Source organism: Chlorocebus sabaeus, chromosome 2 (genome assembly GCF_047675955.1).
Source record: "Chlorocebus sabaeus isolate Y175 chromosome 2, mChlSab1.0.hap1, whole genome shotgun sequence".
In the NCBI taxonomy this organism is placed as follows: domain Eukaryota; kingdom Metazoa; phylum Chordata; class Mammalia; order Primates; family Cercopithecidae; genus Chlorocebus; species Chlorocebus sabaeus.
This window is the reverse complement of record NC_132905.1, coordinates 95,724,550-95,751,561: the sequence shown is the minus strand read 5'-3', so window position 1 is coordinate 95,751,561 and position 27,012 is coordinate 95,724,550. Positions and strand designations below refer to the sequence as shown.

The window sequence follows — 27,012 nt, the reverse complement described above, 5'->3', positions numbered from 1 at the left end:
GCGGGGCGCGCACCTGGGCACCTGGGCGGCCGCGGCGGCGCTGGTTAGACGCGCGCGATGGAGGGCGACGGCGGGACCCCGTGGGCCCTGGGGCTGCTGCGCACATTCGACGCGGGCGAGTTCACAGGCTGGGAGAAGGTGGGCTCGGGTGGCTTCGGGCAGGTGTACAAGGTGCGCCATGTCCACTGGAAGACCTGGCTCGCCATCAAGTGCTCGCCCAGCCTGCACGTTGACGACAGGTGAGCGGCCCGGGCGGGGTGCTGGGGCGGGCGAGGCCGGGGTCGGGGTGTCGGGTCCCGGGGTCCTGCCTCTCTCTCCCGAATTCACCCCCGGAGCTGCTTAGGGGGGTAAACCAATTGCCGGCGAGGCTGCGGGACTCCGGCAGTGACCACTTGGCCTGTCCCGGCCGGAGGGGCGCGGGGGCTTTGGCGAGCCTGGGCGCGATCGCGCACATCGGGGCCGGGTCAGGAGGCTCCTCTGGGGCTCCTTGGGGGCCGCGTCTGCCCGGACGTCCGAAGGCGCCCAGTCGTGCTTCCTGACACTCCCCGAATGGCCCCGGTTTTTTGGGGTCTCCAGCTTGCCTTGCGCCTCGGACCCGTGCCCTTGGGAGGCGCGTCCGGCCCGCCCGGGACCCACCAGGGAGTTGCGGTCTGCGCAGGGCTTAGAAAAATTGCCGTGTGGGCCTCTGGGCTTTGTGAGTGGAGTTAGCCTTCGTTCGACTTACTTAGTAATTTACGTTGGAGCACAAATTGGTGTAAGACAGTAATTATTTCGGTCGGAAGCTTCGGCTTGGCTCGGGCGAGGTTTCCCGGGTGCCCGGCGCTTGCGCGTTGGAACTCCAGGGCTTGGACCTGGCAGTGGGGTCCGGCATGGGGTCCGGGGTGTTGATCCGTCCACCCAGCCCCTTCTCGCCGCACACTCGTTTTAGCTGACTTAATTTCGAGACCGAACCGCTGGGGAAGGGCCTTGCGTTAATGCTCTGTGGCCGTGCCATGGGGCCCTCCTGCAACCCATTTTCTCTGTCCAAAAGTCAGAATGAAGCCTGTCTGTACCTAGTACCTAGCAGGAGTGTTCAAGGTAACAAAGACGAATGGGAAGGACGCAGAGCCGCCCCTCTTAAATTCGGTGGGTCGATTGTCGTCTGTGCATAATTTGAGAGGTAGGGAGAATGTTCTTGAACAGCACCTCTTTGTTGTTGTAGATTTCACTGTTTACAGTTGATTTTGATGGTTTATATGTAAGGCTTAATTTAGCACATTTTAATTATTTATCCTTTAATGAAGCTTACATTCTACATGGAAGCTACGCTTGTATTTTACCTAGAGATTCCCTGGACACATACACTCAGAAGCGGCTACTTTTAAAAATACCATTTAGCCTGGCAGACCTGGTTTTGAATGTTTGGCTGATTGAGTGATGGGGCCGCTAAGCCCCAGCTTTTCTGCAGAATCTTTGTGATGCTTGTGTCTGGGGTGGGAGCGCGTGCTGCAGCCCCATGTCGTGACTATGACGCCTCTGTGGATGAGAGACACGTCCTCTCCCTTTGCATTTTCGTCCTTTGCTAGGAGACTACACAGCAGAGCTATTGGTGGCTTTTTGCCGTAACCTTCAAATGCAGTGTTTCTTGGAAACATCAATAGAGTGTCATCCAGTCACCACTAGTTCAAAGGTGAGATGCTGGCCCAGGCTGTGCACTTTTTCTCCCCTGCCCCAGATCCTGGGAACTTCTCAGGCCAGGAGGGGTGCTGTGGTTATTTTGATGAAATCCAAACCACTTTGAGTACCAGCCAGTGGTTAGGTTCTGAAAGGGAACCCTCTCCATAGGGGCATTCGTTTTCTCTCTTGGGGATGTGTGTCTGACAGTCTTGTTGTTGCAGCGAGCTTTAATCATCAGCGAAAATTTTAACACCACTTTCTTGTATTGGAAGAGCAAAGTAAACAAGCACCTCCCCAGACTGACTCACCAGCTCACATCCTTAGGATCTTCTGTTATTTCTAGCGACCAGTCCCTGTATCTTGGGTGGCCTAGTTGGAGGAGGCTTTCTACACTTGAGGCGGATCACTTAGGATATTGCATAGCTTGGTTGAAAAGTGTTTTGTACTTTAACTGGAAGCCTTTCCTGCCCTGCCCAAAGCAGACAGGTGGTGGCATGTCAGGTGTCTAGGTCGAGGTCAGCATCGCCTAGCCTAGCAGGAAGCATTTCACCTGCTGTGCTCTGCTGGGCCTGGTAGAGCAGGTTGGGGCTTTGCCGTGTGCAGCAGTGGCTGATCTTTCTGAGAAGATGGTCAAACCCCAGCTGTTTACGAAGTTGATTCCTTTAGGTTAATTATTAGCTGTATTCGGCTTGAGGTTCTGGTTAGGAATGTACATCAGTCCCGCTGTGCTCCAGGAGCTGGTTGCATTGCAGTCTCACAAGGTTGCACCTAGGTCTTAAGGTAGTTGCTGTGTCATGTGTCCTGCCAAATTTTTCAGTGTTTTTCTGACGAGCTGCCTCCCACCCCAGCCCCTCATATTTGCAAGATGTTCCCTGAATTGGGAGATAGGATTTTCCTGGGGTCTTTGTGTGCAGCCCCCAGCCCTGTACCCCTTCTCCCTAAGTCTTGCTTCTCTTCTTGGAGGGACAGCCCCTCTCACCCCTGCCACATGGGTCTGAGCCTTTTCCAGGCTGCCTGGGGTCAGTTATGGTCCTCTCCACTTGTTGCATAGGAGCCACCACAGGTACAGGTGCAGGTGAGGCTGATTTTCACTGGCCAAGGCTGCTTGCCTCTCAAGGTGGTCTGGGGTCTCCTGGCTCCCTGCAGCTCCCCTGGGACCAGCCTTTAGCCACCCCTTGGCCACAGCACCTGCCCAGGACTTCTTTGATTAGCAGGCTGCGCCAGGCCATGTGAGCATGCTTTTCTATGCAAGAAAGGTCAGGGGGCTGCCTAGCCCCTAGACACTTGGCAGGGCTCCCAGGAGCTCCCAGGGCTCCTGGTAGTTCACAGGTGATACCCCATTGATCTGAGGTTCCCTTCGTCATGGGGCTTGGTGCCTCGGAGGGTCCTATGGGGTGGCTTTGGAGAGACAGCTAGCCTCCCTGGCTGACTCTCATCGTGGGGGGTCACAGGGCCTAGGGTGGGGTGTAGGGATGGGTGCTGTGACCAGTTTGGAGAGAATAAAGTGATCCCAAAGGCCCCGTTCTTCCCTTGCCAGCCCCCAGCGAAGGGGATGCTCAGAAGCAGCCAGTGCCTGCGGGGCGCCGGCTGGGAGCCACTCCTGCTCCTGCCACATTTAGCCCTGGCTGGTCGGGGCGAGCCTGAGCAAACCCCAGGTTTGTAACAACAGAGCTGACAATTGGACAAGCCCATTTCTTGTCAGTTTTAAAAATAGCCATGTGGGAACCCCTCCGAGGCTCCCTGGGAACATGATTGGATTCGTGTGCAGAAGGCCTCACTGAGAGGCATCAGCTAACAGATGATGAAACACGTTTTCCGGCTGCGTTTTCCCGAAGGTAGTTCCTAGGTTTCTCCTTAGGAGCTCTTTGTTACCTGAGCGGTCTCACCGCCTCCCCCACCTCCCTGCTTCTCACTTTTCCCTTCGTTTACTGCTTCTCCACTTGCACAAGACCACGTCCAGGGGCTGTTCTTTCCCCCTTTCCAGGTTGTGTGCTTCCAGGGGAAACCGCAGCTGGCCTGTTCCACAGGTCTTTGGGATTTCTGAGCCTGGAGAAGAACCCTGGGACTTTAGGAAGTTCCTTTTAGATATGGTTGGTGTGATGATATTTCTTGTATTTCTTGCTACTCCAGTACCCTCCCTAGGAGGGGGAAATACACTTTGGCTAGCCCTAAATGAGGAGAAACCCGATTTCATGTAAGTGCTACTCATCGTATCTTTAAAAAGTTGAACCACAAGTTGATCCTAATTAATGCCCAGAGATTTTTCATGTGGAACCCAAAACAGGGCCCAGGGGACTGTGGGGCGGGGGGCTTTCCCCGTTCCTGCGCGGAAGCAGAATTAGCAGCACTTTCCTCAGCAGCGAAGGAGAGGGGAACAGGGCGCCACCCCCACTGAACTGTGCCTAAGCCTATCAGCGCTTGGAATGAGGCACAGTTTTTAGGTTGTGTTTTCATTAACACTGGCGAGAGGGGGTTCTGGTCAACCCAGAAACACTGACCTCACTGTCAACAGTAAGAAATGCGATTTGGAGACAGTGCAAATGTGACTATGTGATGTTCCGTGCTCCCTGGCTGCCACCCCAGCACCTAGGCTAGATTCGGCATCTTTCCACGTCTTAAAATAATGATAATAATAAATCTACAGTTCCTTTTGTGTGGTCATCAAAATAAGCCAGAAACACTGCTTAGAAGAAAAAATGTATTTAAAAAAATAGTGCCATTGCTAAAAAGCAGTTGGTGGGTTCTTTCTGTGCTCAGAGTACCTGAGCACTTCATAACCTCCCTCCATCAGAGAAGCCTCTTCCTGCAGCTTGCCAGGAGGCCCTTTCAGGCTTATTGAATTGCAAATGCCGCTGGGCGACACCTGACCCCTGAAGGGCTGGAGCTTCCTAAAGCCACTGGAGTTTCCCAGAAGTCGCCTAGCGAGCACCTGAAGAGAGGCTGGAAGGAGGGGTCGTGTGGGTTTTGGCCAGTGGTTACTGGATGGTAAACAGTATGGAAAGTTTCTGAGGATATGCCGGTGCTTCTGAACGAAATCCATGCTGGTAGGCAAGAGAGCCGCTCCACCTCCACTCCTGGGCCTCAGATCTTCCACGGGGCGGTCCCGGGACCCCCTTCCTCAGCTGGAATCCTGTCTACCCCAAGCCAGTTTGGATCGTGCTGTCACAGAGAAGACACTTTTGTCCACGGAAACAATGACTTTTTTTTCCAGGACAGCTGATTTTCCTCGTGGAAAATGTGTGGCCCGTGGAAGGGGGAAGTCGTGCTCGGCTCCCTTCAGGCAGTTGTGCAAAGATGGGGTGGACTCCGTTAGGAGATTCTAGCGGGGATCCGCTTTCGGGAGCCAACAGGCAGCAGTGGCCCTTTTTTGTTTGTTGTTTCTTTTAAAGTAAGGTAAATGGGGTCTCTGTTCTGCAGATAGGGCCCGGGGCAGGGAGAGTAAAATACTTGCTGAACTCGGTGCGCTGGGGAGGGGTGTGCTCTGCCGCCAGCCTGTAGCTGTTAGAGTTGCTAATGAGCTCGCTCTGCAATCAGAAGTCACCTGGGTTTTATGTATTAAGCCCTTGGGCAAAAAGAAGAAAACACTATTTGCAGAGTGGCTCAGAGCTTCCACTTAATAAGCTACTCAGCCTTCCTTTGATTGACTTTGTTCAAAGAATACGTGTTTGTTATCAGTCAGCTTTGGCTTAGAGAGTTCACACTCAGAATGTCTACTAAATGTAGAAAAATGACCCTTGTGAATGGCCGGCCTCTAAACACCTGAATTGTCATTTCCTCAAAACCCTCCGGGGAGGAGGGTGTGCCTCACAGGGTTGCACAGTGGATGTGGGTCTGAGTCCTGTGTAAGGACTTTGGCCGGCTCCCCGGGGCAGAGTGTCTGGAGGAGGGAGGCCGCACTGGTAGGGGAGGGGCGGCAAGCTGGCCACATTTGAGCAATCGGAAACAGGCAAATCATAACTCTGATTCTTAACAAGACAGAAGACAGAAGCGGCAGCTGGTACCACGTCCCAGTCCGACAGTTTGGAAGTTAGCGGCTGTTGCTGGAGTGGAAGTTGTGCTTGTATTCCTTTAAATAACAAATGAGGGCCTCAGCCAACCGGTGTTCCCAGAGGAGGAGAAAGGCCGGGAGCTGAGAGGTGTCATTTTCCTTCTTTGGTGACCGGTTTCATTTTAGCTGATGCTTGACATTGGCATCAGGCCCTCTTCCTTTTTTCCCAATGGTCATTGAGAGTGGGAAATGGGTTGAGAGTCCCCCCATCCCTTGATGGGTCCCAGAGCCTGGCCCACGCCGGTGGCTGCAGGGAGAGGGATTTCCCCTGGAGGGAGGGAGCAGCCGACGGTATGCTGGTGATGGGGCAGCTTTCAGCTCAGCCCAGGGACCCCCACAGGCCAGTACTGCACACTGGTGGGCATCTTGTTTTCCATTAATTGGTCATTTAACCAGAGTGCTAGGAAAAGCAGGCCATGCTACCCTCCGTTTTGTCTCATCATAATTTGACATTCATTCCTGATACTTGCTTCACTTGTTCCCAAGGCCAGTGGGATTCTTTGCTCCTTGAGTGTATTCAGACACACTCTTGACCTGCCCACCCCCCACCCCCCCCCAGCTGCTTCTCCTGAGGTGCTCCCACGTCCACCATGGGGGGCTGCCTAGCGACCCCTCGTACAGCTCCAGAGAGGTCCTGTAAGCCTTTCTCCTCCACATGCAGTCAGTGGACCTGTCCGGCAGATTCTTCCTACGGAGTGTGTGTGCTCTGCTGGCTTCCCCTCTCTGCTCTGCCAAGCCCAAGGGGGTCCACAGTGACCGCTCTGCTTTGCTGGCCTCCCGGGTGCCCCTGGACTCTGTGCAGGTCTCAGCCTTCCCAACTCTCTCAGGGGCCCTTTCCTACGCTGACTTCTGACTTTGGGTCTCTCTTGATTCTCCATGGTTCCCTGGACCTTCCTTTCAAGAGGCTTAGATTTTTCAACCACACTTCTCTTTTGGGAGTAATTCTCCATCTTCTCCCTTAGAGGGTACACGTAAACCCTGTGAAGACAGGAAAGGGACCTGTCTTTAGTTCTGACATATAGTGAATTCCAGTGAGCGCCTGCCAGTACACAGAACTGCTTAAAATAAAGGTCGGGTGAGTGCTGGGAGTACTGAAGTGCTGATTCTGGACAGTAGTAGTTTGTTGGCTGAAAATGCACTCACTTGGTTTACATCGGGGTTATTAAACTTGGCACTACTGGCATTTGGGGCTGAGTAATTCTTAGCCTTGGGGCTGTCTTATGCATTGTAGCATGTTCGGTAGATCCTTCAGTTGTGACAGCCAGAATCTTTCCAGACATTGCCCAGTGTTTCTTGGGGGGTGAAGTTGCCTCTATTTGAGAACTAGTGGACTATGCCCTGAGACGCAAGCCCTAGCTGCAGGGCTCGCATTGTGGGGGGCAGACAGACTGAGATCTCCAAGCCTTTGGTACCTGCCCCATGTATGGGAATTTCCACAGCAAGAGCTAAACAGTAGCATCCACGGGTTCCTGCTGGCCTTTCCTGCGGGGAAAGTGTTTTCACTACTGTAAGGGAAGCCTGGGAGGGGCTGAATCTCACAGGGGAGGTCAGATCATTAAGAAATGGATGCGTTCTGTTGGCACTGTTTTGGATTCTCCAGCAGGCGAGGAAGTGGGAGCCACTGAGTGATTTCCCAGCACCTGCTCCAGGGTTTGTCACTGGGAGGAGCAGGCCTGTGTCCAAGCTCCAGAAGAGCCCCCTGCTGTAGCAGTGGAGACTGGGTTATAGGCAGGGACTTGGGCTGGACTCTGGATTCTGGGGGAATTACCTGAGGGCCACCCCAGCCAGCTGCCTTGCGTGGCCTGTGTGTGGACATGGAGCTGCTGGGTTTCCTGCTCTAGGAGGTCAGATCTCTCCAAGTGTGGTTCTGAACGTTTCCTTTAGGGAGCTTATTATTATATTATTAGAAAGCAGATTGGCCGGGGACAGTGACTCATTCCTGTAATCACAGCACTTTGGGAGCTGAGGCAGGCCAATCACTTGAGTCCAGGAGTTCAAGACCAGCCTGGCCAAGATAGCAAAACCCCATTTCTACTAAAAATACAGAAAATTAGCTGAATGTGGCACACCTGTAATCCTAGCTACTCTGGAGGCTGAGGCATGAGAATCACTTGAACCCGGAAGGTGGAGGTTGCAGTGAGCCGGGATGATGCCACTGCACTCCAATCTGGGCAACAGAGTGAGACTCTTTTTCAAAAACGAAGAAAAAAAAAAAAAAAGCAGGTTTTCCAGCCCCAACCTGGAACACATTCTCAAGGAGCAAGGCCTGGGAATCAGCATTCCAGCCAGCTTCCTGGGTGCTTTCTACCATGTCTGTGTTTGGGACTGCTGACCTAGATCCTCCATGGCCAGCGTGCATCCTCGGATTCGGCCTCTTACCCTGAACGCATTCTGAGACTTTTGACCCATGACACTAATACAGACCATTGCACTGGGATTCCAGTCTGTGGAAACACAGGCTGCACCAGGAAAGTGACCTTAGACCAGAGGTTGGCAAACTTTCTCCACAACGGGCTAGAGAGGCAACATTTTAGGCTTTGCAGGCCGCAGGGCCTCTGTTGCGAGGACTCCTCTCCCCTTTGAAGTGCAAAAGCAGCCACAGCCAGTATTTAAATGAATGGGTGAGACTTTCTTCCAGTAAAAGTTTATACAAACAAGGTGGCAGGCTGTGGGCAACCATTTGGCAGTTTCTCAAAATGTTACACACAGAATGTGACCAAGCAATTCTGCTCCTAGGTATATATCCAAAATAATTGAAAGCCAGGTCTCTAGGCGTTTGTCCCCCAATGTGTGCAGCTGTACAGCATTATCCACAAGAGCCAAAAGGTGGAAATGGCCTGCACCCACGAACAGATGAACAAAACGCAGCACATCTCATGCCGCGGAATATTATTCAGCCATGAAAAGGAAGTTTTCATATATGTTACAGCGTGAATAAACCCTGAAAACATGCTTAATGAAGCAAGCCAGACACAGAAGGGCCAATTTTATATGCTTGCACATATATGAATGTGCCTAGAATGTAGAAAAGAGGTTACTGAGGATGGGGGTGAGGGAAGGAGTTACTGGCTAATGGGTGCAGACTTTTGATTGAGGTTGATGGAAAAGTTTTGGGTATAGATAGTAGTGATGGTTGCACCATATTGTGAATGTGTGTAATGCCAGGGAATTGTACACCTGTGAATGGCTAAAATAATTAATACTATGTTATGTCTATTTTACTACATTTTATCTCTTTCTCTCTATATATATGTGTGTGTGTGTGTGTGTGTGTATAAAATTAGAATTTCCCTCCTTCTCACTTCTGATAACCCTATGTTGCACAGGTACATTTCAGCAGCCTCAGGACAGAGATTCTGGAAAGCCCTGCGTTAGTGATGTGACAGTAAAGTGTGCCCCGTGTGTGCGCACTTGAGGCATTTGCTCAGCCCTCTGGAGCCAGTCGTCTTCTGGCCAGGTTGCTGTTCTGTGTTTGTGGCTGAGTGACCACTGTGTGTTCTTCATGCCTTTGAACTTTTTCAGGGAGCGCATGGAGCTTTTGGAAGAAGCCAAGAAGATGGAGATGGCCAAGTTTCGGTACATCCTGCCTGTGTACGGCATCTGCCGCGAACCTGTCGGCCTGGTCATGGAGTACATGGAGACGGGCTCCCTGGAAAAGCTGCTGGCCTCAGAGCCATTGCCGTGGGATCTCCGGTTCCGCATCATCCACGAGACAGCGGTGGGCATGAACTTCCTGCACTGCATGGCTCCGCCACTCCTGCACCTGGACCTCAAGCCCGCGAACATCCTGCTGGATGCCCACTACCACGTCAAGGTGGGGAGCCGCACGGTGCCCGAGGGAGCTGGGCAGGGGGGGCCTGTTTCTTGGGGAGCAGGGCATCAAGGGGTGAAGCCCTGAGGTCAGGACACAGTCGGAAGAGGAGGTGCTTCTTCTTGGAGGAAAGAACTTGAAACCAGGGACTTTTGCAGCATGAGGACTCCAGGAGTCTAAGCTTGTCCTGGTCGGTATGAAAACCACACGCCGTGTAGCTGGAGGGTGGGCTTGGTGAACGCGGGGGCTGTTCCCCCAAATCCTGGCGTATGACTCATTCCGGAAAAAAATTGCGGGTTTGTGGGTTTTGGTCTTACGAAATCAGGTTAGAAATCAGCCCATGGGCCAGGTGTGTCCTTGCGAGACCTCAGGCTCTGCAACGAAGGGACGCATTTCCCTCAGTGTTTTCAGGAGCTCAGGGTGGTGGGAATGTGGGGGTTCTCTGCAGTGGGGTCCTCACAGTGCTGTGGAAACAGGCTGTGAGGAGGGTCTCGTTGCCTCTGTCTGCCCCTGCGTAGAGTGTGGAGGAGCAGCTTGCTATATTAGTGCAAGGCCTGGGAGCTGGAGCTTGCTTTTGCTTTGCTGATTGGTTTTTGAAACACAGAAAAGTAAGAGGGATAATATAACTGAAAACCAGCGTTGCTGCTGGGCCTTGGCAGGTGTTAGCATCATCACCTTTGCATCAGGGCTGTATTTCCTTGGATCTCCTGTGATGGCCTTCATGGCTAGGGTTGTACTGTCATTGACATGTGGTGGTTACACCTGACGTGCTGTAGTTTTTCCCACGTGGTGACGTTCACATGCTCTTGGGAGGCCCAGGGTGATATGCTGGTCTACACGATACTGGTGTCTGCCCTGGGAGTGAGAAGGAGCCGAGAGCCATGTAATTCATGCAGGGGACAAGCAGAGGAGTCCCCGCCTGGCTTGGCTGTGCTACTATTCCTGGTGGCACAGCACTTCCAGGCCGCTCTGATGGCCTGACCATTAATTAGGATAGACCTGAATTCAGGGCCCGGCCCTGCCCCTGAGCTCTTGGTGGGGATGGGAGTGGTGGCCCGTGTGGCATGTGCACGGCCGCTCCCTGTGCCCAGACTCTGCGGCCGAGTGCATCTGGCGTGCCTTGCTCAGCCAGGGCGGCGGTGAGGAGGTCAATTTTTCACTTTGGGCAGTAATTATAAGTTGTCTCTTAGGTGGGTGTTGCCCAGTAATAAGCTTTCAGCTAGAAGATGAAGCTCTGTCCTGCTAAGTGAAGTAGGAAGTTGAGATAATGGAGACAAAAATCAAGTGACTGGGCTTGAGTGGGCTCTAGGGTGGCTTCCCGCTTCTGCTCATGTTCTGGGACCCCTGGGATTCCTGTTTCCTGTGACGGGCAGGGCTGGGCTTCACATGCGGACCCTCCATTCCCACCAACATTTATGGGCTTGTTTCTAGGTAGCTCCGGCCCTGGGGCCCTAATGACTGGTAAGGTCTGCTGTGCAACATGCACTAAATACCAGAAAGGGCATGCCAGAGGCTTCACCTGCGGGAGCTGCCCTCATCCTCAGAGCAGAGGTGCAGAGTGGACGGTGGCCTCTGGTTCTTGCTGAGTCTCGGCTCAGAGTGAGTAAATTAGCAGCCAGGATCGTCCAGCTCTAAGTCGTGGAGCAGAGACCTTGATTTCCACCTGGCCTGCCACTGTGCTTGACATGAAAGAAACCAAATGACCACTGCACGTAGCAGTCACTTGGGGGCAGAGTATGTGACTTGCAGGCAGGGCTTGGAGGCAGCCCTGTGGGAGGGGGTGGGAGTGCTACTGGGGCTGGGCCTTCACACAGGGTCCGGCTTTTCTGCCCTCAGAAGTCGGGGGCAGGCAGCAGCAGAGCGTTTAGGTGAAGGAAACAACCCGAGAGAGAGACGCAGGGAGAGCTCTGGGCTTTCTTGCAGGGGTAGCAGGCAGCAGGGTTTCCCTGTCTTTCAGGATGGCTGCAGCAGACAGATACTGCCTGGAACTGCTTTCTCAGGGAGGCTGCTGTCGAAGGCACACCGGGTGCTGGCCAGGAAGTGACGGACATCTCTGCCTGGCGCCCCTGGGACATCTTAAGGCTCTGTGTACCCTGACAGGCCACAGGAAAGATTGCTTTTGTGTGACATCCTTCTTAATCAGGCATGTTAGTCACCATCAAGAAGCCCAAAAACAAACAGAAAAATGTATTTACATGACATACTTATTTTTTCTTAGAAATAGCTACTGGTGTGTAGAGGGCAGCAGGGAGAGTGTTGGGGTTCTAAGAGTCAGCACCGTTGATCCTGAAGACAAAGTGTGGAAGCTTTGCATGGACTGGCCACTGGGCTTCTGGGCAGTCCTCAGTAGACAGTTATTCAATGCAGGAAAACTTTAATCTAGAATTCTGAAATTAGATCTTAAGTCGCCATTCCAGTCCTGCCGTTTGCCTCTGAGATGGGCTACCTCGGTGCCCAGGGCTTGATTCAAACTGAAAATATCACAGCAACTGTCTGCTTCACAAAGTATATAAATATAAATAGTATATAAAGTAATAGTATCAAATTACTACTTGATATTATTTGACATTAAATATACTAAATACCAATATTAAGATATTAGTTGGAATCAATTTCAAGTTAAAAATGAAATACTTGGTTTAAAATCTCAGGCTGCATTTATATGTCCAGTTAGCCCAGAACAGACGCTTTTCAAAGGGTCACACGTGGGTCGCGTTCTGCTCTGTCTTTCTTTTAAAGGCAGCAAAGCCCCGGCAGGCCACTTTCTTAGTCTTGACAGCTGGACCTTGAAGTTGAAGGGCCGTGTGCTTGGGGGCAGCTGTGAGCCCTCAGCTCTTAGAGATGCAGAGTCGGGTGCTGATGATAGTGTTTGTAAGTGTGGAGGCATTTGCTGGTCAGAGTAGATGCCACAGTGGCTCGCTGTTAAGGACATGGGGCAAGGGCCAGCTTGGGTGGGAACATGAGGAAGGGCGGAGGGCAAATGCAGCTGGCCCGGGGTCTGAGATGTGGAGGGAGGAGAACACAGAGAGTCAGCAACCCTCCCAGAATTCTCAATTCTGAGCTTGCATTTTGTTGCCAGAGGTTTTGCAGAGAATTGCTGCTTATTTTCTTTTCACCAAGTATAGTCTGAGTGGCTGGCTCTGTCTGACACAGAGAGGAGGAGAAAAGGCTGCAGCGCTGGGGAAGCACCAGACTGGGATCTCTGCCCCAGTCCCTCTCATTTTTTTCTTTTCTTTCTTTCTTTTTTTTTTCCTAATGATCCCAGATGTCATTTAATTTTCACAACAAAGCTACAGGAACGGTACTGTTATTGCCTCCTTTTATGAAAAAAGGAAACAGGCACAGAGAGGCTAATCATCCAGGACCACAGAGCTACTAACTTGTACAGGCAAGATTAGAACAGTGAGTCTGATCCTTAACTAACCGTGAGAGGGTGATACTTTTTCCTACATTCAGCCATACAGGGGGATGAAGGAATTGCCTAGAAATTGTGTGATGCTTTCGTTATTAGTGTATTTTATTTTACTTTTTATTCCGGGATGCATGTGCGTGACGTGCCGGTTTGTTACATAGGTATATATGCGCCATGGTGGTTTGCTGCACCCATCAGCCATCTAGGTTATCATCTAGGTTTTAAGCCCCGCATGTATTAGGTGTTTGTCCTAATGCTCTCCCTCCCCTCTTCCCCTACGCACCAACAGGGCCCGGCATGTGATGTTCCCCTCCCTCTGTCCATGTGTTCTCATTGTTCAACCAATTTCTGAATTTGAAGGCTTTCAAGCCGCCGATCACTGTTGAACTGAAACTTCCTGTACTCGAGCTTATTTGGAGAGTTGGGACACGTTGTATCCCAGTGTCCAACTGCCGCCGGGGTTTGCACAATCGGGTGATGGCGTTCCTCTGGGGAGCTGACGCTTTCCCTGGGGTGCAGAGTGTGGCTCTCAAGGCGGTGCAGGCCTGAAGGCCCTGGGAGAAACAGAAGTGGGAGGACATGAGAGCCACTGGGGTCAGGGCCTTATCCTGGTGCTCCTAGCTGCAGACGAGGAGGGCTGGTCCCTGCTCACAGGCCTTCCCCCCACCTCCCTGCAGATGTGCTCAGGATCCCTGGAAGCCCGAGTCATGGGTCATAAATTCTCCCTGCTGTTTGGTGCTGATGACAGCAGCCCTGTTGGCTCACCACATGGGCACAGCCAGCCCAGAATTAAGGCCTGACTCAGCCTCATTTCCTGTCACTCCATGGGTGTGTTCGAGAGGAGCTCAAGAGTTAATGAAAAGGATTTTTTTAAAAATCCATATGCCTTGAAGGAGAGTTGAGGGCGGCACTCCCCCTGGATCAAGAGTCCTACTAATGCTAATGACTTGTGGCTTCATCCCACACACGGTTTTCAGCAGCTTCAGAGGGGACTGAGTTACACTGGAGAGGGGAGGACAGTGGCAGGAAAGGGGATGCCCCTGAGAGAGGTCAGGCCGGGGGTCTGTGAAGTCTCCCCAGTGAGCTCCAAGGTCACCTTTGCCCGAAGGAGACCTGAGACCTGCCTCCCCCGAATGCGCACGCTAAGGGCATTCCTGGAGGAGCTGGTGGCTGGTGCTCCTTGGGGCCTGGGCCCTGCCAGCAGAGGTGTTTATCAGACCTTTGCTTGAATACATGTGTTTGAAGCAGCCAGCCAGTGTCTGATCACAAAACACTCCAGATGGACAGGGCTGCGAGGCGTGTGTGTTGTTTGCTTTAACGTTTAAGCTTCTGAAGGTATGTTCCCCTTTAAAGGACTTGCAGCCACTTGCCCGCCAGCCTCCCCAGCTGGCAGGTTGCATAACCAGCTCCCCAGCTTCCCGAGGAGCAGACCTGATCTTCACATGTGTCTCTCTTTACCTGAACCCTCTAAGGCTTGCTTTTTTCCCTTTATGCCGGCTCAGCTGGCTGTCAACCACAGTGGCAAACATGATGCCTTACAGAAGGTGGATTCTAATTCTTCTTGAGTTCTGTCTCAGAGAACTCCTTCCTTACAGTACAATTCTTTAACCTGCCCGTCAAATGTGCTGCTCCTGTGCCTCCAGGCTGGCTTCTGCCCCAGAATCTGTCTCCCTCCCTGCCTGGGGCAGGGCTACCTGGAGAGGCACAGACATGGCTCTCAGGGGCTCTTGGAAAGCTCTCACCCACCCTCAGATTGCAGAGGGCAGCTTTTGATAAAGCATCATAAAATGTCACTGTTGAAGGCTAATGAGCCCTGCTCTGATGGCTGTGTTGCAGATTTCTGATTTTGGGCTGGCCAAGTGCAATGGGCTATCCCACTCGCATGACCTCAGCATGGATGGCCTGTTTGGCACGATTGCCTACCTCCCTCCGGAGCGCATCAGGGAGAAGAGCCGGCTCTTTGACACCAAGCACGATGTATACAGGTGTGTGACATACCACCCTCATCCCCTATGGGTGCCGGGGGCTCTGAACCTCAATGCTTCATGCCCTGAGCTGCAGCTTTCAGAAGGGCCTCTTACTGCCAGTCAGAAATGGGGTTCAGGCCAGGTGCGGTAACTCACGCCTGTAATCCCAGCACTGCGGGAGGCCAAGGTGGGAGGATCACTTGAGTCCAGGAGTTTGAGACCAGCCTGGCCAACATGGTGAAACCTCATCTCTACAAAAAATACAAAAATTAACCCAGCATGGTGGGGTGCACCTGTAGTCCCTGCTACTGGGGACTGAGGTGGGAGGATTGCTTGAGCCTGGGAGGTAGAGATTGCAGTGAGCATGATTGCACCACTGCATTCCAGCCTGGGCAACAGAGCGAGACCCTGTCTTAAAAAAAAAACAAACAAACAAAAACAGAAAGGGGGCTAAGTCCACATGAAATGGGTGGGCGCTTGTAGAGTTCAGGGATTTCTTTGCTGTGAGTGTTGCTGGCCAAGGAGGAAGAATGTTCCTGGGTCCATGTTCAAGCCAGGCTGACAGCTCTGCCCTGTCAGAGCCTTGGCGATTTTATGACCCATGGGCTTTATGGCTTGTCTGTTGGAAGAACCTGCTGCTTTCAGTGGTCTGGGTGTCTGTACGCATGTGTGTTTGTACTTCCCGAAATTCACTCTGATTTTGTGAGGTGAGCAGCTCATCTTCTTCATGGCACTTCACCTTTGTTGGTCAGAGATCACTCCCCAAGTCACCTGGTCCCTTCCTTTTTCAAATTGTAAAGGTCTTAAGCACACAGACGTCTTGAAGAAGAAAAGTGGGCGGGAGCATGTGAGCAGGCACTAAGCCTCCCATTGTGTCTCTTATCCTGCAGCACTGTGACTCTGATCCAGCATTTGAGCTCTGCCTTTTGGTCACTGCCACCAGCAGCAGCCCAGGCTGACTGGTTTGACAGTAGCCATTGTGCATGTGCTTAGCTGGGGCTTTAAGCTGAGAGTTGCCTGGAAGTGTCACTTTGGAGACTAGTCACAGCTTGTAGAGGTAGGGGAGAGTTAAGATCCTCTCCATTTATTTTAGAGTTTGGAGTTTCAGCTTTTGAACCTGCCATTTGAACTAATTTTTGATAGTAAATTCGGTGTCTATAAACAGCCACTCTCACCAACTCAGTGCTCCCTGGAGGCTCAGTTTTCAGACTTCTATTTTTCTTTTCTTCTTCTTCTTTTTTTTTTTTTAATCAATTTGGGCACCTTTTTTGGTGTATCCAGAGTAATGTACATGAACATATCCTTCATATATCTATATATTTCTAAGCAGCCCCCGAAAAAGGCTTTGGGGCATTTGGCTGTATTGCCTCCTGTGTTTTCTGTGTGGTTTCTTTAACAACCCTCTGACAATGAAATGTCAGCAAGCCTCAGTTAGGAACGCTGAAATCTCAGCAAGCCTAAGTTAGGAACCAGAATCCATGTTTTCAGAGAATGAAATCATTGTTGGGGGAGGGGGACATGGGATTTGCCCATCATTCATTCATCCATTTCTTCAGTAAATGCCTGCACAGGTGCTCTGTGCCTGGTGCTTGCGAGGAGACGACAGTGAGGCACACAGGTGCTGTTCCCCAGGAGCTCATGCCCCATGTAGGGTGGCACCCTCTCTGGGAGTCCCTCAAGCTGCCTGAAGATTTGTAGCCCAGTTGACGAAGTTACTTGAGTCTGTCTGACATCTGAGCTGTCAACATGCTGGGCTTCACTATAGAGAGTTTTCTCTTTTTAAAAACAGGAGAAATATCTCAGTGTCATGGCTCTGTCTTTGGAAGGCTTCAGAACAGGTTTCTTCATGCCTCTTGCTGTGCATGAGCGCTTTCGGCTTTGAGTCTCTGGCTGTCAGATGCTAACGTGCCTGGTTTCTCTTCTAGCTTTGCCATCGTCATCTGGGGCGTGCTCACACAGAAGAAGCCGTTTGCAGGTAAGTGGAGGTGTAATGTGCTTGTCTTTCCTGGAATAATGGGGGGACACCTTGTTGTCCTTTCTCTATCCTAAAACAGAGCCCATGATCCACACTGCCATAGGTGCTGCTCTGTGGTATAATTTGCACGCAGGAAAAGGCACAGATCTGAAGGGGCCTGTTCAATGGAATTTTTGTAGGTGCCAGCTAGTTTTCTTTGTTTTTTTTTTGGTAGCAAAATATATATAACATAAAATTGGTCATGTTAGCCACTTAAAATGTTTAATTGAGTGACATTAACTACATCGGCAGTGTTGAACAAGCGTCACCACTGTCTAATTCCAGAACATTTTCATCATGCCAGAAGGCAAAGCCCATGGCCATTCCACAGTCCCTCTCCCTTCCTCCTGCTCAAGCCCCAGCAACCACTCATCTGCTTTCTGTCTCCATGAGTTTGCCTGTGCTGGTATTTCCAACTAATTCTTTTTTGTTTACTTTAAAAAAAGTAATAAAATACACATAACAAAACTTAGCATGTTGACTGTGTGAAGCGTACAGTTCAGGAGTGTTATGTGTGCCCATGTGCTTGCACAGCCAACGTCCACAGCCGTTCAGTGTCATGGATTCGCATGCGGAAGCGGCGCCCCTGCCCAGCCTGAGAGCTGTGCTGTTTCCTTCCCCAGCCAGGCAGCGACCGTTCCGAACACCATCCTCAAAGTTGTCACACCTTGACTTACTTATCATAAAAATCTAGGACTTTTTAGCTTTGTTGGACAGATTCCCTTTTCCTCTAAAGGCATTTCTGGGCTACTTATGATATTTTGTGGTGTGACCGAAAATGTCTCAAAATGAAGATGAGAGTCAAGGCCTACCCCCTTGTTAGTTGGGGCTCAGACTAGGAGCTGATGTATGGGAAAGGTGATGGGGCGAGAAGAGATCTTCCCAGCATCGCAAGGTCAAGTATCTTGGCAGCTTTGAAAGAATGCCAATAGAAAGCACGGAACACGTTCTGCCAGGCCTCTGCCGGCCGGTGTCTCTCTGTGTTGCCTGACCACCTGTTGCCTTTCTTGCCTTCTGTACGTTCTCCCGCACAGTGCCTACGGCCCGAATGCTTGTGAAATGTGGCGGTGTCTGATAGATGAGGGGGTCTGATAGATGTGACACCCGAAGCTAGGCACAGGGGACAGATCAAGGCTCAAGTCCCTGTGCTTTATTGCTGAATATGCCTAGTGTTCCATTATTGGAATGCTAAGCATGTGGGAATTATTCATATCCTACTGCTCAAGGTCATCACCAAGGTCTGATTTTTCAAATTCAAAAAGTTGCAGCCTCAGGCATAAACGGGTTAATAGATAGGAGGGGGTTCCAGGTGCAGGAGAACAAAGCCTCTCCCCAGCTTTTCCAGTCTGCGTTTGGCAGCAGGACATATTCCAGGTGTTTACTTCAGTTCACTTTCATTTTATTTAGAAGAGCTGTTGGTTTTGGAAGTCTGAATAATCATGGAAATAGCCTGTTAAATACTTAAGGTATTTATTGCACAAGATTTAATGGGAAAGTGGAGCAAAACATCGTATGGAATCCTGGCAGCTGTGGGTGATTCTCGGCGGATTTTCCACACCTGCTGGGGCACACGACCTCTCCAAAGAGCTGCCATTCCATGGGCTGGCGTGTTTGTATCTGGAGGGCAGAGAGGGCTGTTGGGAACAAGAAGCTTGGAGTCCACCTTGAGGGTTCCAGGCTATGCAGAAAAAAGAAGTTGGCCCACTGGAGGTCACCCTGAACCCTTCCCAGTCAGGGTGGAAGTTGTGGCCATAATAATAATAATAGTATGCCAGAGTCCATGCATGCTAGTGAAGGCAGTCAGAAAGGACAGGTGCGGCCCCACATGGTGAATTGAAGGGAAAGAGCCCTCCCACACACCCCAGCCCTGGGGCAGCTGCAGGGGAGGCCAGCTGGGGACCTGAGCTTGGGATTGGAGTTGGAACTGAGGAAGACTTCTTCGCCATTGTAGACAGAGTTGGGTCTCTGTGGATGCAGGACGCTGTGGCTCCTCCATGGTGCGTGAACCTCATTCCCTTTGCTGGCTTGGGCTGTTGATGGAATGAGCCTCATAAGATATTGTTCTCCTTTGAACCTCTTCTTCTTTTGGGTGGGATGCCGAGGAAGATCTGCTCTGTGACCAAACACACTGACTCCATCTGGTAGATCAGAACCCAAGGAAAGAGGTCGATTTCAAAACTAGGAAACTAGAGAGCACGGTGCCCCGTGAGGATGAGGGTTACAGGAAGCTCTGGCTATGAAACGGGAGGGGAAGCCGTCTCCCTGGGATGGTGTGGGGATGGTCCCACCGTGGTCCCCGGCAAGTGTGTCATTTCCTCCCAAGAGTGAGACGCTGCCACCCAGCCCTGCAGAGCCCCTAACTCGCATCCTTCCCTTGGCAGATGAGAAGAACATCCTGCACATCATGGTGAAGGTGGTGAAGGGCCACCGCCCCGAGCTGCCGCCCGTGTGCAGAGCCCGGCCACGCGCCTGCAGCCACCTGATACACCTCATGCAGCGGTGCTGGCAGGGGGATCCACGAGTTCGGCCCACCTTCCAAGGTGAGTTCTCCAGGGTCTCCCCAGCATGGTCTGTGGGTGTCACAGGAGATAGTGGTGATGGACAGGACAGGGTCAGGGACCAGGCCTGGGTGAGAAACGAGGCATGTAACAGGTGGGCCGAAATGAGCCCTGCACAGATAGGTTGGCCCCAGCACCTGCCCGTGGCCTCTGGTACTCAAGGCTTGGCCACAGCAGCTGGAACTGAGTCGCCTCCAACCATCCATCCCCTGCTCCCCGCCAGGGCTGGGCTTGCTGCCCAGAGGAGTCTGTATGGGAGCCTGAAGTTCAGGTGCAGCCATGCCTTTCCCAGGGACTCACCTGGCTGGTGGCTGCAGGTGTTGCCCTTGGGGAGTTGACTTCCTGGGACAGATGTGTCTCTGGCATAGGAAAGTCACCCTGATGAGATGGAAACTGCTGCATTTAAAGCTTACGGCAGGAAACGGGATGAATGGGGAGCTCGTCCGCCAGGTGCTGGCAGCTCTGCTCCCTGCAACTGGCAGGTGGGGCTTCCCCGGGGAAGGCTTCTGCTTTGAGTCTGGTGAGGCCTGCAAATGATTACCAACGGGGAGCCTGGGTTTGGCCAGCAAATCGCCCATGTAGGGCCCCTGGGCTTGCCTGGCGAGCTCAGCCTGGGCCGAGGCATGTGAGAAATCCCCCAACTTGTGGAGGCCCGCCCGTGTTTAAATGGAAGGCTTGTGTACGCAGAAGTCATCATCCGAGTGACATGTCCCCTTTCTTCCCCACAAGAAATTACTTCTGAAACCGAGGACCTGTGTGAAAAGCCTGATGATGAAGTGAAAGAAACCACTCACGACCTGGACGTGAAAAGCCCCCCAGAGCCCAGGAGCGAGGTAATGGGCCCTTCCCACAGGGGTCTTTTGTCTCCTCAGCTTCCAGGCAGGGTTTCCAAACCACTCCTCCTCTCTGCAGACTCCTCCGCCGCCCAGACCACTCTCCCTCTCTTCTGAGCCCATCCCGCACCCAACTCCGTTAGAAGTGTAGGTCCCACGGGGGCACCTGCCCGACTGCATCCCCGCCCCACCTCCTGTCTGTGATTCTGCATGAGTAGTGTAAGGGCTTCCCTGACACGAAATAGCCACTCATTGGATGTGCGTAGAACCACGGGGATCAGAAGGCCCAGCCCCAGACGGGGAGGGAGAGCTGGTGTCTGGGTGTCTTTGCACCTCTGGTTCGGGGATCCAGTCCCTTTATAGCTGCTCATAAATGGTCTGTACTCTGATGAGTGCCCCCTAGGTGATTTCAGATGTGATAAGAAGTTCCAAGTGCCAGGGCTGGCTAAATACCCTTTCAGGTGATGAGACTGGAGCAGACCTGTGAGGCAGAGCTAAGTGAGCTTTATAACGTGTTATCTGGTGTTGGGCAATTGATCCCAGCCTGTTGGTGTGAGCTCAGGAGATCAGGAAACATGTAGGGCACGCCCACTGTCTCAACATAAAGTGCATGCGTGCCAGTGAGTCTGGGAGCAAAGGTGCCTGGGGGTTGCTGGTGAAGAGGCAGACTTGGGCCCTAATAAGGGAAAGAAGGCAACCAACATGTGGGGGTGGCTTGGTACACCCAGCAACAGTGCGGGACATTGAGCCGTCCCACAAAGAGTGGGGATTTGGGGCAAACAGGTGTGCCCAAGGGAAGAAACGTGAAATCCTGTCAGATTCCACTTACCCACCAGAAACCTGCTGCCCCTGCAGTCCGTGAATCAAGACCCTTTATAAGGTGTCATTGGTGTGCGTCGGATTGGATCATCCCTCATCCTTGTAGCCGGGCCCTTCCCCCTTCCCTCCTCCCCACACAACCCCCAGGCCAGCCCCACGTGGTTCCGCAGGAAGGTCGCAGTTGTAGCCACGTGTGGGGGTCCTGCCCAGTTCTTGTCTGTCCTCTCGTTTCCTGCCAATGCTGGCCTGTGCTGGGCAGCTGTGTCGCGCCACACATGCTTCACACTCTGCAGCTTGACATTGCCTGCCTTTTGTCTGGGTGACGCTGTGCGCAGTGCTACTGAGCAGATGGCATCCAGAGCTGCATGAGGCTGGATTTTACACTTTTATGAAGTCGATCTTTCCTTAAAATGTTTCTGGGCTGGGTGGAGCCAGAGCAAGTCTTTGTAGCTCCAAGTCTTTGAGCTCCCCGGCACTGTGCGGACTGACAGGGGCGTCTGAGCTCCCAGGCACTGTGTCAGGACGTGGCGTCTGAGCTCCCTGGCGCTCTGCGGCTGCGGAGTCTGAGCTCCCTGGTGCTGTGCGGACTGACGTGGTGTCTGAGCACCTGGGCGCTGTGCGGACTCGGTGTCTGAGCTCCCTAGTGCTGTGCGGAGGTGGGGTCTGAGCTGGGGGACCGATAGGTTATCTGTGTTGCTTCCAGGTTCCGTCCTTTCTCCCCCACCTCCCTCCCATGGCCCACCTTGCTCTTCCGTGTTTGTGTCATGGGCGGGCCATGCGGGGTATGGCAGGGTCTTCACCCACCCCCTCTTCTGCATCTTCGCAGGTGGTGCCTGTGTCTGCCAGGCTCAAGCGAGCCTCCGCCCCCACCTTCGATAACGACTACAGCCTCTCCGAGCTGCTCTCACAGCTGGACTCTGGAGTTTCCCAGGCTGTCGAGGGCCCGGAGGAGCTCAGCCGCAGCTCCTCTGAGTCCAAGCTGCCGTCGTCCGGCAGTGGGAAGAGGCTCTCGGGGGTGTCCTCGGTGGACTCCGCCTTCTCTTCCAGAGGATCACTGTCGCTGTCCTTTGAGCGGGAGCCTTCGACCAGCGGTAAGTAGGGACGCCTCTTTGTGCCCCGAGAGATGCTGGGCTCGGCGGGACAGTTGACTGGACTCAGTAAGCAGCTAAACGGAATCAAGGGGAAGTTTCTCGACCCAGCAATAATTCTTCTTTGTGTTCTCTCTGTCTGAAGTAATTAATTTTGGGTGTTGGGCATTTGGCTCCATCCTATGTCGCTTAGCATATGTGGGGAACAGGCCACATCGCCAGTCTGTGCAACAGGCTTGCCTGTGCCAGTGCCATGGGTAGAGGCTGACCTCTGGTCTACAGATTGGAAACCCCATCCAGTGCAGTGAGCCCGGTGAGGAGCTGAGCCCCCTCCCTGGCGGGCTCCTGTCTCCAGGATGGCAGTCCCACACCCTCTGCTCAGATGCTGCTGGGTACACACCCATGCCTTCGCATATGTGGGCTCCCCATTCACGGTAGTCCAGGCCTTGTAATGTGTCGGTTATCCTTGGAGGTTTTAACACCAGGCCACCTTTGCAAACCCCCTGTTAGGGAGGAGCACTTCTCACTTAGCGAATCTCATCTTTTTATGTTAATTTTGATGGCTTTTGTTTTTGGAAGGTGCTTTTTTTCCTATCCCTGCCCCAGGGTGCTGGGCCTGGTGGTCATTCTGGCTTCCTCTTTGCCAGCTGCAGTGGTAAGATGTGGTCCTGCCCTACTCCTGAAGGGGCTGCAGCTCCGATGGAAAATACAGGGATTTACACTCAGGGCTACAGCCACAGGGGCTGAGGGCCAAGGCTGTGATCTTGGGGGGAAGGAGAAGTTGGCTTTTCCTGGTGGATTGGTACATCCACTTGGAGGCAAAGACTTTTCCTAGATCTTACAGACCTCCTGGGATTTTTAGATTAGAATAGTGGGGGCAAAAGAGGGTGTCTTGGGTTAAGGAAATGCTACATAGACACAGTGGGGAAGACCTGGTGTGACGGCAGATAAGCAGTAGGTGATGGGGTTGAGGAAGAGAGTCAGGGAGACTGGGCAGAAAGAAATACCACCATCTCCCATGGAGAAGTACGTTCTAGAGCATTCTCTTTGGGTCTAATACTCTGAAATGGCATGTCATCTTCATGCTCGAGAGAGGATTATTTTACTGGCTCTACTCAGAATACCAGTGTTCAAACACCAAGCCTGACTGGGAGGGTTCTGTTTTCTTAACACCTTAGCACCACCACCTTCCAAGTCCCCATGTGTTTCACATGAGGGTGGAGGAGAGTCTTATTTCAGGGACTCAGAATTCCAGGCACTACAGTAGGATTTTTGTGGTAAATGCAACTTTTCATCTTGAGTGCTGGACTAACGTCTTCCTGAAATAAGAGGCTCAGTCCCTTCAGGATTATCATAGCAAACTTCCCTCTTGACCTTCCAAGGTCAGGAGGTGCCACTTCGAGGTGGGGCAGGAGCTGCAGCAGCCCCTTCCAGCTCTGGGCACCAGCTCTGCAGGCTGCTAGGCCTGGGGTGTCCGTGGATGGCAGGTGCCAAGGCTTCCAGGCGAAGGGGGCTCTGGCCTGGTCTTTTAGTCTGTGCCCTTTTTCCTTCTTTCTTTAATGAAGGAATGTTTGCAGTCACTGCCATCTCTAAGCACTAAGGGGGTTCAGCACCCCGCAGGACAGCGAGAGTGGGTTTTATTCTGCAGACCAACTAACGAGCACCTGGAAGACATTCGCCGGCCTGCCCCGGGGCTCCCACTAGGACTGACCTTAATCAGGAGGCACAGATAATGCTCAAACATGGTCAGGTGTCCAGCAAACAGCCTGGAGGCCTTGGCACTCCTCCACCTGAGCGCCACAGCCAGGCTCCCAGAGACGCTGCGTCCCTGGATGTGCAGCCGCGCTCTGACGCTTGCCTCTCCTCTCCCTGCAGATCTGGGCACCACAGACGTCCAGAAGAAGAAGCTCATGGATGCCATCGTGTCTGGGGACACCAGCAAGCTGATGAAGATCCTGCAGCCACAGGACGTGGACCTGGCGCTGGACGGTGGCGCCAGCCTGCTGCACCTGGCGGTGGAGGCCGGGCAAGAGGAGTGTGTCAAGTGGCTGCTGCTCAACAATGCCAACCCCAACCTGACTAACCGGAGGGGCTCCACCCCGCTGCACATGGCCGTGGAGAGGAAGGTGCGGGGCGTCGTGGAGCTCCTGCTGGCACGGAAGATCAGTGTCAACGCCAAGGACGAGGACCAGTGGACGGCCCTCCACTTTGCAGCCCAGAACGGGGACGAGTCTAGCACGCGGCTGCTGCTGGAGAAGAATGCCTCGGTCAACGAGGTGGACTTTGAGGGCCGGACGCCCATGCACGTGGCCTGCCAGCATGGGCAGGAGAATATCGTGCGCATCCTGCTGCGCCGAGGCGTGGACGTGAGTCTGCAGGGCAAGGATGCCTGGCTGCCGCTGCACTATGCCGCCTGGCAGGGCCACCTCCCCATCGTCAAGCTGCTGGCCAAGCAGCCGGGGGTGAGTGTGAACGCCCAGACACTGGATGGGAGGACGCCCCTGCACCTGGCTGCACAGCGTGGGCACTACCGCGTGGCCCGCATCCTCATCGACCTGTGCTCCGACGTCAATGTCTGCAGCCTGCTGGCACAGACACCCCTGCACGTGGCCGCGGAGACGGGGCACACGAGCACTGCCAGGCTGCTTCTGCATCGGGGCGCCGGCAAGGAGGCCGTGACCTCCGACGGCTACACTGCTCTGCACCTGGCTGCCCGCAACGGACACCTGGCCACTGTCAAGCTGCTCATCGAGGAGAAGGCCGATGTGCTGGCCCGGGGACCCCTGAACCAGACGGCGCTGCACCTGGCTGCTGCCCACGGGCACTCGGAGGTGGTGGAGGAGTTGGTCAGCACCGACGTCATTGACCTGTTTGACGAGCAGGGGCTCAGCGCATTGCACCTGGCCGCCCAGGGCCGGCATGCACAGACAGTGGAGACTCTGCTCAGGCATGGGGCCCACATCAACCTGCAGAGCCTCAAGTTCCAGGGCGGCCATGGCCCCACCGCCACCCTCCTACAGCGAAGCAAGACCTAACTGGCTGCCTGCGGAGACCGGGGTCCATGTGGGGCTCTTGTCCTGTCCTGTCTTCCTCATGGGGATGGAACGATCCTGCGTGGGGCCCTGTTGTGGCTTGCTTAAACATTGACCAAGCGGAGGTGACATGGTGCCATCGGGAGGTGGCTGCTGCTGACCAGAGTGTCCCCTCCAGGCGAAGCTGGCTCAGGTGCCCATGCCCGCTCCATCACCGATCTAGGCACCTGCTGTCTGAAAGGACCGTGGGTCAGAATCATTTCGTTGTGCTCCTAATGGGCTGCTGAGGCTGGTCTCTCAGTGATGAAGCCCCAGGCAAGGAAGCATCCACTCTCTCCTGAGGCGAGCCATCTTGGGCCGCTGGAGCTCACCAGTCTTGAGGGAAGAGGTGCAGGAGAAACTGTGTTTTTTTATCTTCATACACAGCAGTGGGCAGAGAGGCCTGTCTTAAAGTTTCCATGGAATTGTTTTATAAAATATCTTAAGAGATGAATGCCTTATCAGCTGCTGCTTGAAACCTGTTAAAAATGTTCATAACATTGGATAGTCTAGTCTGTAAATGATGACTAAGTAGTGGGGTTGGCTTTGCAAACAATGTTTTATGCAACAAGGAGTGAATGGTAGCAGCCAGCATTGCGGGACGTGTGTGTGCCCAGCTCTTAACCATTCCAGTCTGTTACTTTGGTGAGTCCTTGTGGACAACCACACACACGTGCTCACATGGTACTAGCTGCTGTTCATTTCTCATTGTCTAAGGTGTTTTGGGAACTCTAGAGCCACAGGCATAAGAGTCATTAAAAAAATTCTCCGTTTGTAACCTCAGTCCTGGGGACTGAGGCGAGCCCCCTCAGGTCGCTGGAGTACACCAGTCTTGGGGGAAGAGGTGCAGGAGAAACTGTGTTTTTTATCTTCATAGACAGTATGAAGATAGAACTATGTAGTATTACCTAGACATGGGCAGTATTACCTAGGTAGATGCACTGCTCATCTGCGTCCTTTCCAGCTCTCATTTTTGGTAGGTGATTTGGGCTAAGGATAGTGTTTTGGGGTTATAGGGGGAGGGTTTCTGACCTGCTTTGCAGACGTGCATCCGCACCTCAGCAGTTTGGGGTGTGGCCCCAGGGCGGTTATTGGATGTAAAAGATGCGGCCCATCTTGTCTCGCAACTTAACTATCACCTGTGTCCCATAGGGTGCCTTCCTAATACTGTTATTAGAATAAGTTTGTTGCAGAACGTGACCCTGTGTGCAAACATGTACCGTGGCCTGGTATATGATAGAGATTGATATTAATGTACCATGTATGTTAATGTGAATCTGTGGGCAGGATACTTTTCCATGACAGGAAATATCCAAGCTGTTAAAACTGGCTATGTTTTAATATGCCTCATTTTGCCTTTACTGTGTTATGCTACTATTGTGTGGACTGCATGAGGGACGAAAAGTTCCATTTGGTGTCAATAAAGCAAAGTACTTGCCTGCTTTTTTGAAGCTGGTTGAGACTGCTTTTTCTTATCAACAAGCTCATATAATCTGATTTCTGAAAACCAAAGGCTTGAGGCAGTGACAGAAGCTTCCAGATGGCCTTCTGGAAGGGCCCCTGTGTCCTGAATTAACCTAGGCCGTGGGGCCGTGAGAAAGCAGAGGGTGGAGCTGGGCGTCGTCCTCTGCCTGGGTCCCTCCACACACTGGTGATCCAGTCGGGGAGAGAAATGTGTCTGGATGAAAGCTCCCAACACTAAAGTTTTTATTGAAATGTTATAGTTCTTATGTTC

General features: G+C 52.8%; 1 protein-coding gene across 1 annotated transcript; it reads left to right on the top strand.

Annotated features, from left to right (window-relative positions):
- Positions 1–26,728, top strand: RIPK4 (receptor interacting serine/threonine kinase 4). The gene is made up of 8 exons (XM_007968795.3): positions 1–239; positions 9,227–9,518; positions 14,764–14,912; positions 16,820–16,869; positions 19,290–19,448; positions 20,196–20,299; positions 21,945–22,209; positions 24,082–26,728. The coding sequence occupies exons 1-8, from the start codon at positions 58–60 to the stop codon at positions 25,239–25,241; spliced, it is 2,361 nt and encodes a 786-aa protein (XP_007966986.1). The 5' UTR covers positions 1–57; the 3' UTR covers positions 25,242–26,728.
- The last annotated feature ends 284 nt before the right edge of the window (positions 26,729–27,012 follow it).

Excerpts from the sequence above, each read along its gene's own strand:
- RIPK4 (XM_007968795.3), top strand. The coding sequence starts at position 58 with ATGGAGGGCGACGGCGGGACCCCGTGGGCCCTGGGGCTGCTGCGCACA. Across the intron at positions 240-9,226 it reads AGCCTGCACGTTGACGACAG|GGAGCGCATGGAGCTTTTGG; the intron begins GTGAGCGGCCCG and ends GAACTTTTTCAG. Across the intron at positions 9,519-14,763 it reads ATGCCCACTACCACGTCAAG|ATTTCTGATTTTGGGCTGGC; the intron begins GTGGGGAGCCGC and ends GCTGTGTTGCAG.